This window comes from Gekko japonicus, unplaced genomic scaffold (assembly GCF_001447785.1).
Source record: "Gekko japonicus isolate JY-2015 unplaced genomic scaffold, Gekko_japonicus_V1.1 scaffold580, whole genome shotgun sequence".
Taxonomy (NCBI): domain Eukaryota; kingdom Metazoa; phylum Chordata; class Lepidosauria; order Squamata; family Gekkonidae; genus Gekko; species Gekko japonicus.
The window spans coordinates 706,196-718,370 of record NW_015165845.1 but is presented as its reverse complement, the minus strand read 5'-3'; the positions used below and the strand labels follow the sequence as shown (position 1 = coordinate 718,370).

At 45.4% G+C, this 12,175-nt stretch overlaps 2 protein-coding genes across 2 annotated transcripts in view; one reads left to right on the top strand and one right to left on the bottom strand.

Annotated features, from left to right (window-relative positions):
• The window catches only part of NME7 (NME/NM23 family member 7), a 141,511-nt gene extending 139,364 nt beyond the window's left edge, over positions 1-2,147 (bottom strand). Inside the window, exon 1 of the mRNA XM_015411059.1 lies at positions 2,037-2,147. Coding sequence (XP_015266545.1) covers positions 2,037-2,039 — 3 coding nt within the window. The 5' untranslated portion in view covers positions 2,040-2,147. The remainder of the gene's footprint in view (positions 1-2,036) is intronic.
• Positions 2,148-2,359: 212 nt separating this feature from the next.
• The window catches only part of BLZF1 (basic leucine zipper nuclear factor 1), a 16,701-nt gene continuing 6,885 nt past the window's right edge, over positions 2,360-12,175 (top strand). Inside the window, exons 1-5 of the mRNA XM_015411054.1 lie at positions 2,360-2,457; positions 3,097-3,161; positions 3,586-3,641; positions 7,449-7,885; positions 8,540-8,739. Of these exons, the coding sequence (XP_015266540.1) occupies positions 3,614-3,641; positions 7,449-7,885; positions 8,540-8,739 (665 nt within the window). The 5' untranslated portion in view covers positions 2,360-2,457; positions 3,097-3,161; positions 3,586-3,613. The remainder of the gene's footprint in view (positions 2,458-3,096; positions 3,162-3,585; positions 3,642-7,448; positions 7,886-8,539; positions 8,740-12,175) is intronic.

Sequence of the window (12,175 nt, the reverse complement as noted above, 5' to 3'; positions counted from 1 at the left end):
AGGCTCCAGCTCTCACCCCTTCCAGGGCTGCAGAGCAATGCAACCTGTCCTCCGTCCGGTCCCCTCTAGGAGGAGGTTCAGCTGGGCCGCCCTCCCGCCACGCCCCCCCTGCACCTCCCCCTCTGCCGCCCGGTGCAGAGAGTGCCTCTCGAGCAGGCCGAGCCAGGAGTGGGGGGAGGTACGGAAAAGAGGAGGGGGCTGTGTTGTTTGTTTTTAAATGAAGTGTGTGCATGCGCTGTTGGGTGCTTGTGTGCATCCCGTGGAGACTTGGGGGGAAAAAACCTTTTAGCGACGGGACATGGGCGGGCGCCGGATGCCACAACCTACCACCGGAAACGCGATCAGGCGCCCGCCCTTGCCCCGCGGTTTCCGGAAACTAGTACCTCGGAGGTACTAGTTTTTTACCCCACATCTTTGGCGAGAAGCCTCGGGTTCGCCATGGGAGCTCTACACTTCCCAGATGTGGCGCTGTGATCGCGCCCGGAAAATCCGCCTATCTTCCGTCTCTGTAGCGTGGCTAATGCTCCGCATGACTGCAGCCGTTAGAACATAAGAAGAGTCCTGCTAGACCAGACCACTGCTCCATCTAATCCAGCATCCTGTCTCACATAGTGGCCAACCAGTTCCTCTGGACAGCCAACAACAGGGCACAGAGGCCATGATGTTGCCTCCTGGCTCTGGGATTCAGAGGATTAGGGCCTCTGAAAGTGGAGGTTCCCTTCAGTCAGCATGGCGAGTAGCCACTGATAGATTATCCTCCATTGAATCTATCTAATCCCATTTTAAAACTGTTTATTCCTCTGGCCATCACTATACCATCTGGCAGCAAATTCCACTGTTGTGTACCAACTTAAACCGCGCACGTGGTCGCTCTGCACTCACGGTCAGCTAGGTAAACCAGAGCTTCAATCTCAGAGACAATGGGCACCTAGGATCCTAATAACGGCCTATCGGCTGACCAGGGTCCTAAAGGAACCCTATCAGATGTAGGATTATGTAAATAGCCAATCACGGGTGCATGGGTGTGTGTGGGTGGAGTTGTTGTTGTGCATTTAAGCAGCCCGCGGGCTTGCCCTGTAGCTTTTATCTTCTGAAATAACTTAGTAAAGTATGAGCTGAAAATCACTCAATGATGCGTCAGTCTCAGTACTTTTCATCCACATTTTAATCACTCTGTGTAAAGTAATATTTTCCTTTTGTCCGTCCTGAATCTACTGCCCATCAGCTTCACTGGATACCCTCAAGTCCTAATATTTTCAGAGAGAGAGAAAAAGTTCACTTTGTCAACTCTCTCCACCCCATGCATAATTTTATAAACCTCTATCATGTCCCCTGCCCCCCCCCTCTCATTTCTAAAGTGAAAACTCCCAGACTCTTCAGCCTTTCCTCACAGGGATGGTGCTCCAACCCCCTCATCATCTTGGTTGCCCTCCTCTGTACTCCTTCCAGCTCTGCAATGACCTTTTGGAGATAAGGTGACCAGAACTGTACACAGTACTCCAAATGAGGCTGCACCATAGATCTATTCAGGGGCATTTCAATATCAACTGTTTTATTCTCAGTCCCTTTCCTAATAATCCCTAACGTACTGTTTGCCTTTTTCACCACTGCAGCACACTGGGTTGACACCTTCATTGAGCTATCCACTACAGCCCCAAGACCTTTCCCCCTCTCTGTCTCAGCCATTTCAGACCCCATTAGCCGATAGTTGAAACTGGGTTTTTTTTTGTCCCAAACAATGTGCATCACCTTACCTACCTCAAAAGGCTGTTGTGAGGAGGGATCATCCTATCCGGGAGCGCGATGAACTAAGGAATGTGAGGAATGGACGAATTGCCTTTTTTTTCCGGCTCATGGTACTTGGGGAGAGAAAAGCGTGTGCGCGCGCGCATGTACAAAGGGAAACCACTCTTTTGCCGCTGCAGCCGCCATGAGTTGAGACAATGAGCTGTCAAGAAGCGAGCGACTCCTGGCGCTCTGACATCGGGGGCGGCCACATCCCCTTCTCTCCTTTGCTTGCCCTCGCCCTCACTCACCATAGTGCAACCGTTACTCCTTTCGAACACAAGCGCGCGCTGTGTCAGCCGGGGCAGTTTCTCGGTAGGATTACAGCTCCAGCAGTTCCACCAAGCGGCTTCCTAGCAACCGAAGCCACGCCCCCCCGCGTACACAGAGATGAACAAAAGTCTAGAGCGACACAGGGCCTGAACTTCCGGCAACAAATGGAAAGTCGCCATTTAAAAAAAAACCTGGACCTTCCAATGGGCGTCGCTCTAGGCATGTAACATTCCTACGATGAAAGGTTAAAGGTTACTCCGTAGGCGCACAAGGCGGAGAAGTGGGAACGTCATTACTGGGACGTTGGGCGGAAAATAGTGGTGATACCGGAAGCTGCGCTAAGAAGGCGAAAGAAGATCTGGGAGAGGACTGAGTAAAAGGGGGACGATGCGGAGGTTGGTAAGTTGGAGAAGGGCGGCGGGTGTCGCGTGATCTGTGAAGTTTCACCTGGCTGTAATGCTAAGAACCTACTTATTGTAGAGCAGTTCCTGACGGGTAGCTGTGTTATGCCTTCTGTATTCTATCGTAAGGTTTTGTAGCTAGCGCCTACTTTTTCAGGCACAGTAAGGAGATCCTCGCTAGGCAGGCATTGTATGTAGGAGCCGTGAAAAAAAATTAACAGTACGCTCAAGGGACCGTGAAATGTAATGATGTAAAATTCAAAACGAATCAAGAAAAATGCAGAAACCAGTTTCTACTTAATACCTGTAACGGGCGGAGAGTCACAGATTTTGTTAGCAAGCTATAGTGAGGAAGAACTCAAAAGTCTCTGTTCAGCCTAGGGAGGGGGGAATAATGAATCCCAATTCAGCCATTTCATTCTAGAGTCTACCTTTGGAGCTCTTCTAATCCACAAAAATTTATGCTGGAATAAATTTTTGCTGGTCATTAAGGTGTGAAGTATAAATGCAGAGTCTGGCGCTATATACATGTATGTACTGTGTTTTCTATGTTGACAGTTCAACTGTATTTTAAGGTACAGTGTATTAAATAGATGCACCCAGGACTGGATACTGAACATATTTTTTCTCTCCAAAGAAAAAGCATCGTGGAATAAGGATCACCTCCTTCCCACCTCCGATTTAAGCTTTTAGCTTATCGTGGTAGGTATCAGTGTGATTGTACTGAGTGTGTTGTGACTTTTCTCACAAACAAAGGATTTGAAAGTGTTGCTGGAATTGTTTCTATTATGCTGAATCGTCAGCCTTTAGAGGAAACAAAAGCTCTCTTTTCAGTATGAAAGTTATCTAGTTCCAAATGTAGTTATGTGTCTACTGTGGCCCTGGATGGGAGTGCACATTCACATCTGTATAAGTACAGGCATACAGTAGTTCAAAAAGTCTCCAGTTAACATTACAATGTGCATCATTTGGTACACTAAGATGCACATCTACATCACTACACAGGAGGCTGCATGAGCGTATCCCTTGCTGGATTGCAGAAATAAACTCTACACTGTTGTGCTCTGTGTATAATTTAAGAGAACTAGAGCAAAAAATGTAACTTTTAAATATTTTTATTTTTAAGGTACATTATTTCTAGATCTAGCAGCAAAATGGCAACTTTGCAGGAAACAGAAAACAGTAAGTGTCCTTTAAAAATGCATGTAACTTTATGAAATCTGATCTACAATTGTTCATGATAGGAAATAATTGTTGGTAAAATATATATCTGAATCTCTTCAAGGCCATAGAGAACTTAGTAGAACAGAGTCCAGTGGCACTTTTAAGACCAACAACGGTTTATTCTAGGTATGAACTTTCGTGTGCATGCACACTTTTTCAAATATAGAGAAGTTAGGTAAGAGTTGGGCTGAACACATTCTGTGAGACTGCAAATTTCTCAGGTTCATGTTGACACAAGCAACAAGGTGACATTAATTATCTGAAAATGTAAATAGCATTTTAAATATCATTAGCAAACCATTATTTTGTTATCATAGTTTATATCTCTTTCATCAATTGGCATTTTTGTGTGGTAGACTCTTAATCTGGCTGTCTGAAATCCCCCCCAATGTTTTTAAATCTAGAGAGGCTCTGCCTAGCCTGGAAATTAAGGGCGATATAAATGCAGTGGAGGGGGGATCTATTAGCTTCTTTTGGTGCTCTCCCCTCTATGGACACAGGAGCCATGGCCAGTAGAATGGTGGGAGTGATGTGCCACTGGGAAAGTTCTTAACCCTTTCCATTTAAACCCTCCTTTCTGCAGAGAGCAGAAAGCAGGACCATTTAAACCTGTTTTTGGCTCCCTGCTGAAAGCCGCAGGTAGCTGAAAACAGCAGTGGTTTAAATGGCTCCAAGCCATTTAAACCAAACAGCTGAGTGGCAGGGAGCTCCCAGCTGCTCAGCTGGTTCTCGTGGTTCCCCTGCTTTCTTCTCTTCATGAACCACCACAGGCCACCATAAATTGTGCCAGAATTTGTTTTAGTTTGTCATGGTTCTTCAGTTTGCGAACCCTGAACAGGCCAAAAATTGTGAAGTCTAGTTTGTCAGTCAGTTTGTGCCTATCCCTACTCTGCAGAGTATCTAACCTTCCATCATGTATCCCTTTGGAGATCTGGGAACAGCATTTTTCCTCCATATTTGTTAACACTTTTGAAATAAATTCAGAGAGAGTGCTTTTGGAACCCTCTGGCACTCAGCTTTGGCCCCCAGTTTTACCAGAGATAGTGTCTTATATAATTAAGCAGATGCATTCAGATAAGGCACCAGACCCAGATTTTATATCAGTAGATCTTTTGAAATCTAACCCACTGTAGTGGAGCAAGCTGTTGGCCCGTTTTTTCTGAAATTAACAACTCCAGAATTATACCTCCATTGTGGAGGCATGTAGTAATTGTTCCTATACATAAAAAGGGGCTTAAATCTGATCCTATAAGCCTGCTGTAAGTGGTTGGTAACGTGCATGCAACCTCCCTTTACTCTAAGTTTTTTTACTGGATCAAATCTGAGTCAGTTCTCTACCTCCCTTTATTCTAAGGTTTTTTACTGGATCAAATCTGAGTCAGTTCTCTATCATAAACAGGCAGGCTTCAGAAGAGGTGTGTCTGCTCTCAATCACTGCCTTATTTTATACTATCTAGCTGGGACATACTTTTTGCACCGAAGCCAGCTATCTTTACGTAGCATTCATGGATCCCCAAGCCGCACTTGATTCAGTCCCAAGGCACCAACTTTGGGCTAAATTAGCCAAAACTACACTAGATAAGAGACTCCTTTGGCTAATTTCTAAATTATATGAAAATTCCACAGCACAAGGCCGTTGTGGCCTGGAAGGCCAGCTAGCTAGTATTATTTCTCTTTCTACCGGTGTTAAACAAGGTTGCCTTTTAACTCCCCTTCTTTTTAATCATTTTATGAATATGATTCCATGTTTTCAGAACTTGAGTTGCCATGCACCAGTTTTAGCCAGCCAAAATATCCGTGTCCTGTTTTATGCACCCAACATTTTGCTGTTATCAAGAACAGAGGCTGGACTTTGGAGAGTCCTGAAACAGGTTGCCAGTTAATTATGAAAATCTAAGGTTATGGTGTTCTCAAAAGCGGGGAGCAAGAAATGTAAGACCTGGACCATAAACAGAATGAGAATATTTATTTATTTATTTATTCATTCATTCAAATGTGTACCCCACCCTCCCCGCCTAAGCAGTCTTACACAATAAAACATAATAGCAATCAAATATCATAAAAGTTTTAAAACAATTCATTAAACTCACATTATAACAATATAAAGTGCTAGCAATAGTGCTTTTATCATATAGATGGCGCTATACATTGTATAGGAGCTGCGGTGGCTCAAGTGGTTAAGACGCTGAACTGCAGGCTGTGGAAGGTCAGTAGTTCAGCAGTTCGAGACCCGGGTGCCGCAAGACGGAGTGAGCTCCTGTATCTAGTTCCAGCTCCTGCCAACCTAGCAGTTCAAAAGCAAGAAGTTGCAAGTAGATAAATAGGTACCACTTCGGTTGGAAGATAACAGCGTTCCGTGCGCCTTGGTGTTTAGTCATGCCGGCCACATGACCACGGAAACGTCTTCGGACAGCGCTGGCTCTTCGGCTTTGAAACGGAGATGAGCACCGCAACCCTAGAGTCGGATTCGACTGGCTTTCGAGCAAGGGAGACCTTTACCTATACATTGTATAGATTGTCTGAGTATTCAGCTTGTTGATCTTCTCATATCTTCAGCCATAATTTGGCATGGAAAACTCATATTTTCTCAGCTAAAAAATGGCCAAAGTGGATATAAATGCTCTTACCCACTTTTTCTGTTCTAAAGGGGGACAATATATACCTGCAGCTATTGAGACCTTTAACACTAAGGTACTGCCTCAAATTCAATCTGGCACAGACGTCTGGATAAATGCTTTCTCTGACTCGACTGGGAAGGTCTTACTATACCTCTGACGAATTGCTGGGGTACCATCCTATGTAGCAAGAACTACATTAAAATGGAGTTTGCCCAGTGTTCAGGGGAATGTAGGGCTGGATTTGTGCCTTTAAACTGAGACTGAAGTCCCTTTTTCCAGCATCAAACTCCTATGGAGGTCTTTTTACATCTTCTGAGAGAAGACATTAACAAAAGTGCTTGGGCTAAGTTGGCAGATAGCAAACTCAAATGCCTAGGTCTCTCTTTATTATGATTCAAGATGTGGGTGTCCATAAGTCATTGAGGGAAATCAGTTGAGGGCAATTAAACTCGACAAAACCAGCACTGAGTTCTGAGCACATTAGGTATACTCCACCTTAGCTCTTGGAATCTCTCCCCTGCAGCTCTCCCTTCATATCTAAACTATCTTTCCACTCCCAGCAACCACCACGCCTTTGTGCTTGGCAGGCTGGTTGCTTTGCCCACAGCTGAATTGAGGGGGAAGTTTATAAACGTCCCATAGTGCTTCCAGCATTATCAAAACTGTTGATCATGTTTTGTTATCCTGCAATCAATGGTCCTCATTACAAAAAAAACACTGCCTCTAAGCAAATATAAGCCATTGAGCCCCGGACGGTTGCATTCCTGTTGGCTGATGTTAACCCTGAGGTATTGTGAGCTGTGGCCAAATTTTTGTCTCATGATACCTGTAAGGCATTCCTCTGCTATGCGTTAATGCGACAACTTGAAGGGTTTTATACCCTTTAATACTATTTTATTAGTGATGTAATGTTCTTTATTATTTGTAAATGTTTCTGATGTGATCCGTGTTTTAAAAGTATTGTATTGTTCAGCTAAAGACCTCAGATCAGTGGAGCTTATTATTAATAAAGGAAAGGCTGTCTGAAATGCATGATTGAAAGCAAGGTCCTTCCAAAATTTGTGTAGTCTTCAGGAAAAAGTAGAATGGTAAGCTTGCTTTTCTGTCTTGAATATCTGTGTTAATCTTTCTCCTGTTTGTCTCTAAGCATCAGCTGACTATGCCACCTCACCCATCCGTGGACCTGGAGATGGCATGGAAACAGAGCAACCACCTAAAGCTATTGAAATTGTCCACACCTCAACCAGTCACGTCCAACTCAGCCCACACAAGAAAGTTCTTCCTTCACTAAGTCCTGGAGTTCTTCAGCTGGGGAAGATACATGGTGATAAAGCTGTGGAGATTGAAGCTGTACGAATTCTGGTTCCTAAAGCTGCAATTAAGCATGTTGTTCCTACCAAAAATTCAAAGGTGTCTAAGTCTCTAGGACACCAGAGAGAAACGCTCAGCCAATCAGATGGAGTTTCAGAGAAAAAGAAAGATCTGCTGGAGCTAAAAAATGCAGTTGAAAAGCTCAGGAACTCAGAAAAAAGGTTGCTGCAGGATAAAGAAGGCCTTTCCAATCAGCTCCATGTACAGACAGAGGTAGGGAGCCAAGAAGCAAGTCTGATCATTATACTTTGTTCTCTTTAGGACACCCTATCCCATGTGACGAGAGCAGGTGCCTATAGTATAAATGAAAAACATCAATTTGGAATTTCGTCTTTGTGTTTTTACAAGGCACACTATAAAATCACAACAGTGAGTTGGATCCTAAGGACTGTGAGGCCTTCTACATGCACAGCAGGGCTTTCACTTTTTGCTGCCTGTGGCGTGGAAAAGCATGGGATGTGGGGGGGGGGTGAAATCAGCTGGGTGAAGAATCTACAGTATGAGTGTCTCTTTGCAGAAGTAGCCGTGCCCTCTGGATCTAACCACTTTTAGCATGTCAAAGCTGGTCGTATATACTCTTAAGTGTTCATGGTGTTGGCTTTCCCTATTCCATGGGCCTAAATTACTTTTTAAAAATGTATGTAGCCACACTCTGATAGCACATGTCTAATGTATACAACATATAACTGTGTCCTATTCTTGATGTATTCTGTATATATATTTACTATGAATGGCCATAATGTTGACTAGGAAACTCCTAATGTCTTGATATTTTGAACTACATCTTGTTCTGGAGACAGGCTGGTCACTTTCCTCACTGAGGAACACTGCAACTAGAATTACTAAATGTCTTTTTTTTTTTTTTAGGTCAATCGGGAGCTCAAGAAGTTACTTGTTGCTTCTGTTGGGGATGACCTGCAGTATCACTTTGAACGCATGGCACGTGAGAAAAATCAACTGATCCTTGAAAATGAGGCCCTGGGGCGGAATGTGTCTCAGCTATCCGAACAGTTAGAGAGGATGTCTATACAATGTGATGTTTGGCGGAGCAAATTTCTAGCAAGCAGGTATTTTCCCCCCAATGTACATAAAAAGGTTATTGTGATAAACAGCCTCAAAGTGACTCTATATCCATAGAAAGTATGTGGCAATTGTGGTGTATATTTTATTTAGCATTTCTTCAAAGTAGAGGCTTTCTGAGTGGTATTATGTTTAGACAACTTGTCTATTATTTTTATTATTATTATGTATTAGTGTTCCTCTAAGGTTGTTAGGCTGCACTGTCCTCTTCTCATTCACACTAATTTGAAGCTAAATTATATCAAGAAACAAGCTTATAAGTGGGACACTTTCTATGAATGCTATTTCTTTTACCTATGGTAAACTTTCCTCCTACTGTCCTTGTTCGTTGACACTTCTAAATTTCTTATTTGGTGATGTAGATGCAACTCTAATGTACGGTGATGATCTGTACACTGACAATTTTAAGCAGTTATTCTTTACATGCATACGGAGGACCTACAAGGGCTGGGAGGGGGATCTCATTTTCCCCTCTCCCACTATTGCCTGTTTCCCTTTCCTAAAGGCCCCGATAACCACTCCCCTTTTCCTGCTTCCTTCACTCCTTCCCACCTACCAGCCAGCCAACCTTTATGCGTCCCCCATCTTCAGTTTGGAAAACAATGGTCCAGTAGTGCAGTGGGAAAACCACAAGGACTAATGGAGGGCACCTCACTTTCCCTCCTGGGAGCCCTCATTTCATGATTTTGCCCTGCCTCCTTCTCACCCACTAGCCAGCCTATCTTTTATCTGCCCCCATTTTCAATTATATTTATTTACATCATTTATACCCTTGCCTTTTTCCCCAGTGGGAACCCAAAGCAGCTTACATCATCCATATCTTCTCCATTTTGTCCTCACAGCAATCCTATGAGATAGGTAAGGCTGCGAATGCATAACTGGCCCAAGGTCACCCACAGCAAGAGTAATGATTTCAAACCTGGATCTCTCAGATGCTAGTCTGAAAAAACAGGTTGCTTACCTGTAATTGGTGATCTTCGAGTGGTCATCTGTGCATTCACACCCATGGGATACAGTGCGCCTGCGCTGGATCGATCGGTATTGTAGCAAGCTCTAACGGACTCGGTTAGGAACAGAAGGTCTTGTACTGGAGGAAATTGGTGGTAGACCCCCCCGCTGACAGATCGAGGATGGTTGAGAACCATGGTTGCCTCGGCCGCCACGGGGTTATGAGGATGCAGTCCGCTCTGTCGCTGATGATTTTGCGGACCACTCTCAGAAGTAGAGGCAGTGGAGGGAAGAGGAAGAGAAATTATCTGGACCACAGGTAGAAGAGACCGTCCCCTAAAGACTGCGGGTCCCTGCCACCTCGGCTGCAGAACAGAGGACACTATTTGTTTGCCCTGGTGGCAAAAACATCTAGCTGGGGGAACCCCCACCTGCGGAAGAGTGGAAGAAGGTAAGTCGGATTCATTTCCCACTTGTGCAAACTGAGTCCTGCCCGATTCAGGTGGTCCGCCTGCACATTCATGTGCCCCGGGATGTGCGTGGCGACTAGGAAAATGTTGTGGGCGATGCAGAAGTCCCATAACAGAAGGGCGAGCTCGCAGAGGCGTTGAGAAACAATGCCCCCTTGCTTGTTTACATAGCTGAGGGCAGTAGTATTGTCCGTGAGGACCGTGACACACTTCCCCTTGATCAGGGGCAGGAAACTGGTGATAGTGAACCGTATTGCAAGCAGTTCCAGAAAATTGATGTGCCGTTTCTGTGTGTTCCATCTACCTCTGACACAAAACCATCATGTGGGTGCGCCAGCCCGAGAGAGAGGCATCTGTAGTCAGGGTAATTTGGGGTGATGGAGGATGAAAGGGTGCTCCCTGGAAAAGGTTGGAAGGGGTGGTCCACCAAAGTAAAGAGTCCCGTACTTTGACAGGTGGGGATAGGTGGGTCGAGTGTGTGTCTCGCTCTGGATTGAAATTGTGGATAAACCAGAGTTGCAGGTGGCGCATTCTCAACTTGGCAAAAACCAGGACTGATGTAGTAGCGGTCATGAGGCCGAGTAGCCTTTGTATTTGGAAAACCGTCACTGAAGGCCGAGTACGCATCACAGTGGCTAGATTGACAATGTCGGCGGCTCTATTTTGTGGCAGGTAGGCTGTGCAATTTGTGGAGTCCAGTAGCGCACCGATGTAGTGAATTTTCTGGACCGTTTGAAGTTGAGACTTCTCCAGATTTACTTGCAGGCCCAAGTTTCCCAGGAGGGTTAGCGTCTCGATGTTTGAGACTAGGGCGTTCCTGGAAGTCGCAACCAAGAGCCAATTGTCGATGTATGGGTAGATGGAGATACCCTTGAGACAAAGGAAGGCCGCGACCACCACCATCGTCTTCGTGAAGACTCTTGGTGCACTTGAAAGGCCGAATGGCAGAGCTGCATATTGGTAGTGATGTTGACCAATTGCGAAGTGTAGGTATTGGCGGTGGGATGGGGGGGTGGTGGGGGAGAAGTACATGTGCTGGAGGTCGAGGGTGGCCATCCAGACGTTCTTCTGGAGAAGTGGCAGAATCTGCTGCAAGGACATCATGCGGAAGCGGTGGTAGCTCACAAAGCAGTTTAGCACCCGTAGATCTAAGATTGGTTGAACGCCTCCATCCCGCTTTGGAACGGTGAAATAGCGGGAATAGAATCCCCTGCCCTGTAGATGAAGGGACACCGGCTCGATGGTTCCCTTGTGCAGAAGGACGGACACTTCTTCCAAAAGGGCTGGAGAAGGGGGTGTGGAGACGAAGACAGGAGTAATGGGGTTCTGAATAAATTCTATGAGGTAAGCCTGTGTCAAGATGGAAAGCACCCATTCATCTGTGGTGATGAGGCGTCAAGTTTGGAGGAAGGGGGTTAGACAGGTGGGATGTGACTTGAAGACATGGAAGTCAAAAACCTGCACCCATTCATCTGTGGTGATGAGGCGTCAAGTTTGGAGGAAGGGGGTTAGACAGGTGGGATGTGACTTGAAGACATGGAAGTCAAAAACCTTGTTTGGCGGACTTTGCCTGCTTACTGCGGGAGGATTGTTGTCCCAATCCAAATCTAGGTTTCTGAAATGTGGGCTTCTGACCTCCAGAGGATGTATGTGGCCTCCATTGCCGCTCAGGAGACTGACAGTTTGGGGTACGTTTTTGCCATGGTCTAGACCAGGGACGAGGCTGGTATTGCTGCCTCGTGGATGAAGAAACACCCAGAGCACGAGAGGCTTTTATGCTTTTGTCCATGTCTTGTAATATGGTGTCTGTTGTAGTATTAAAAGGACCAAGGCCATCGAAGGGGAGGTCCTCTACGTATGTTCTTGTATCTGGCTGTAGATTGGTGTTACGTAGCCAGGAATGTCTTCGGAGAGCTATGGCTGAAGCCATTGTCCTCGAGCAGGTGTCTAGGGCATGTTTAGAGGTATTAATTTGTTGTTTTGCCAGCACCATGCCCTCCTTTTG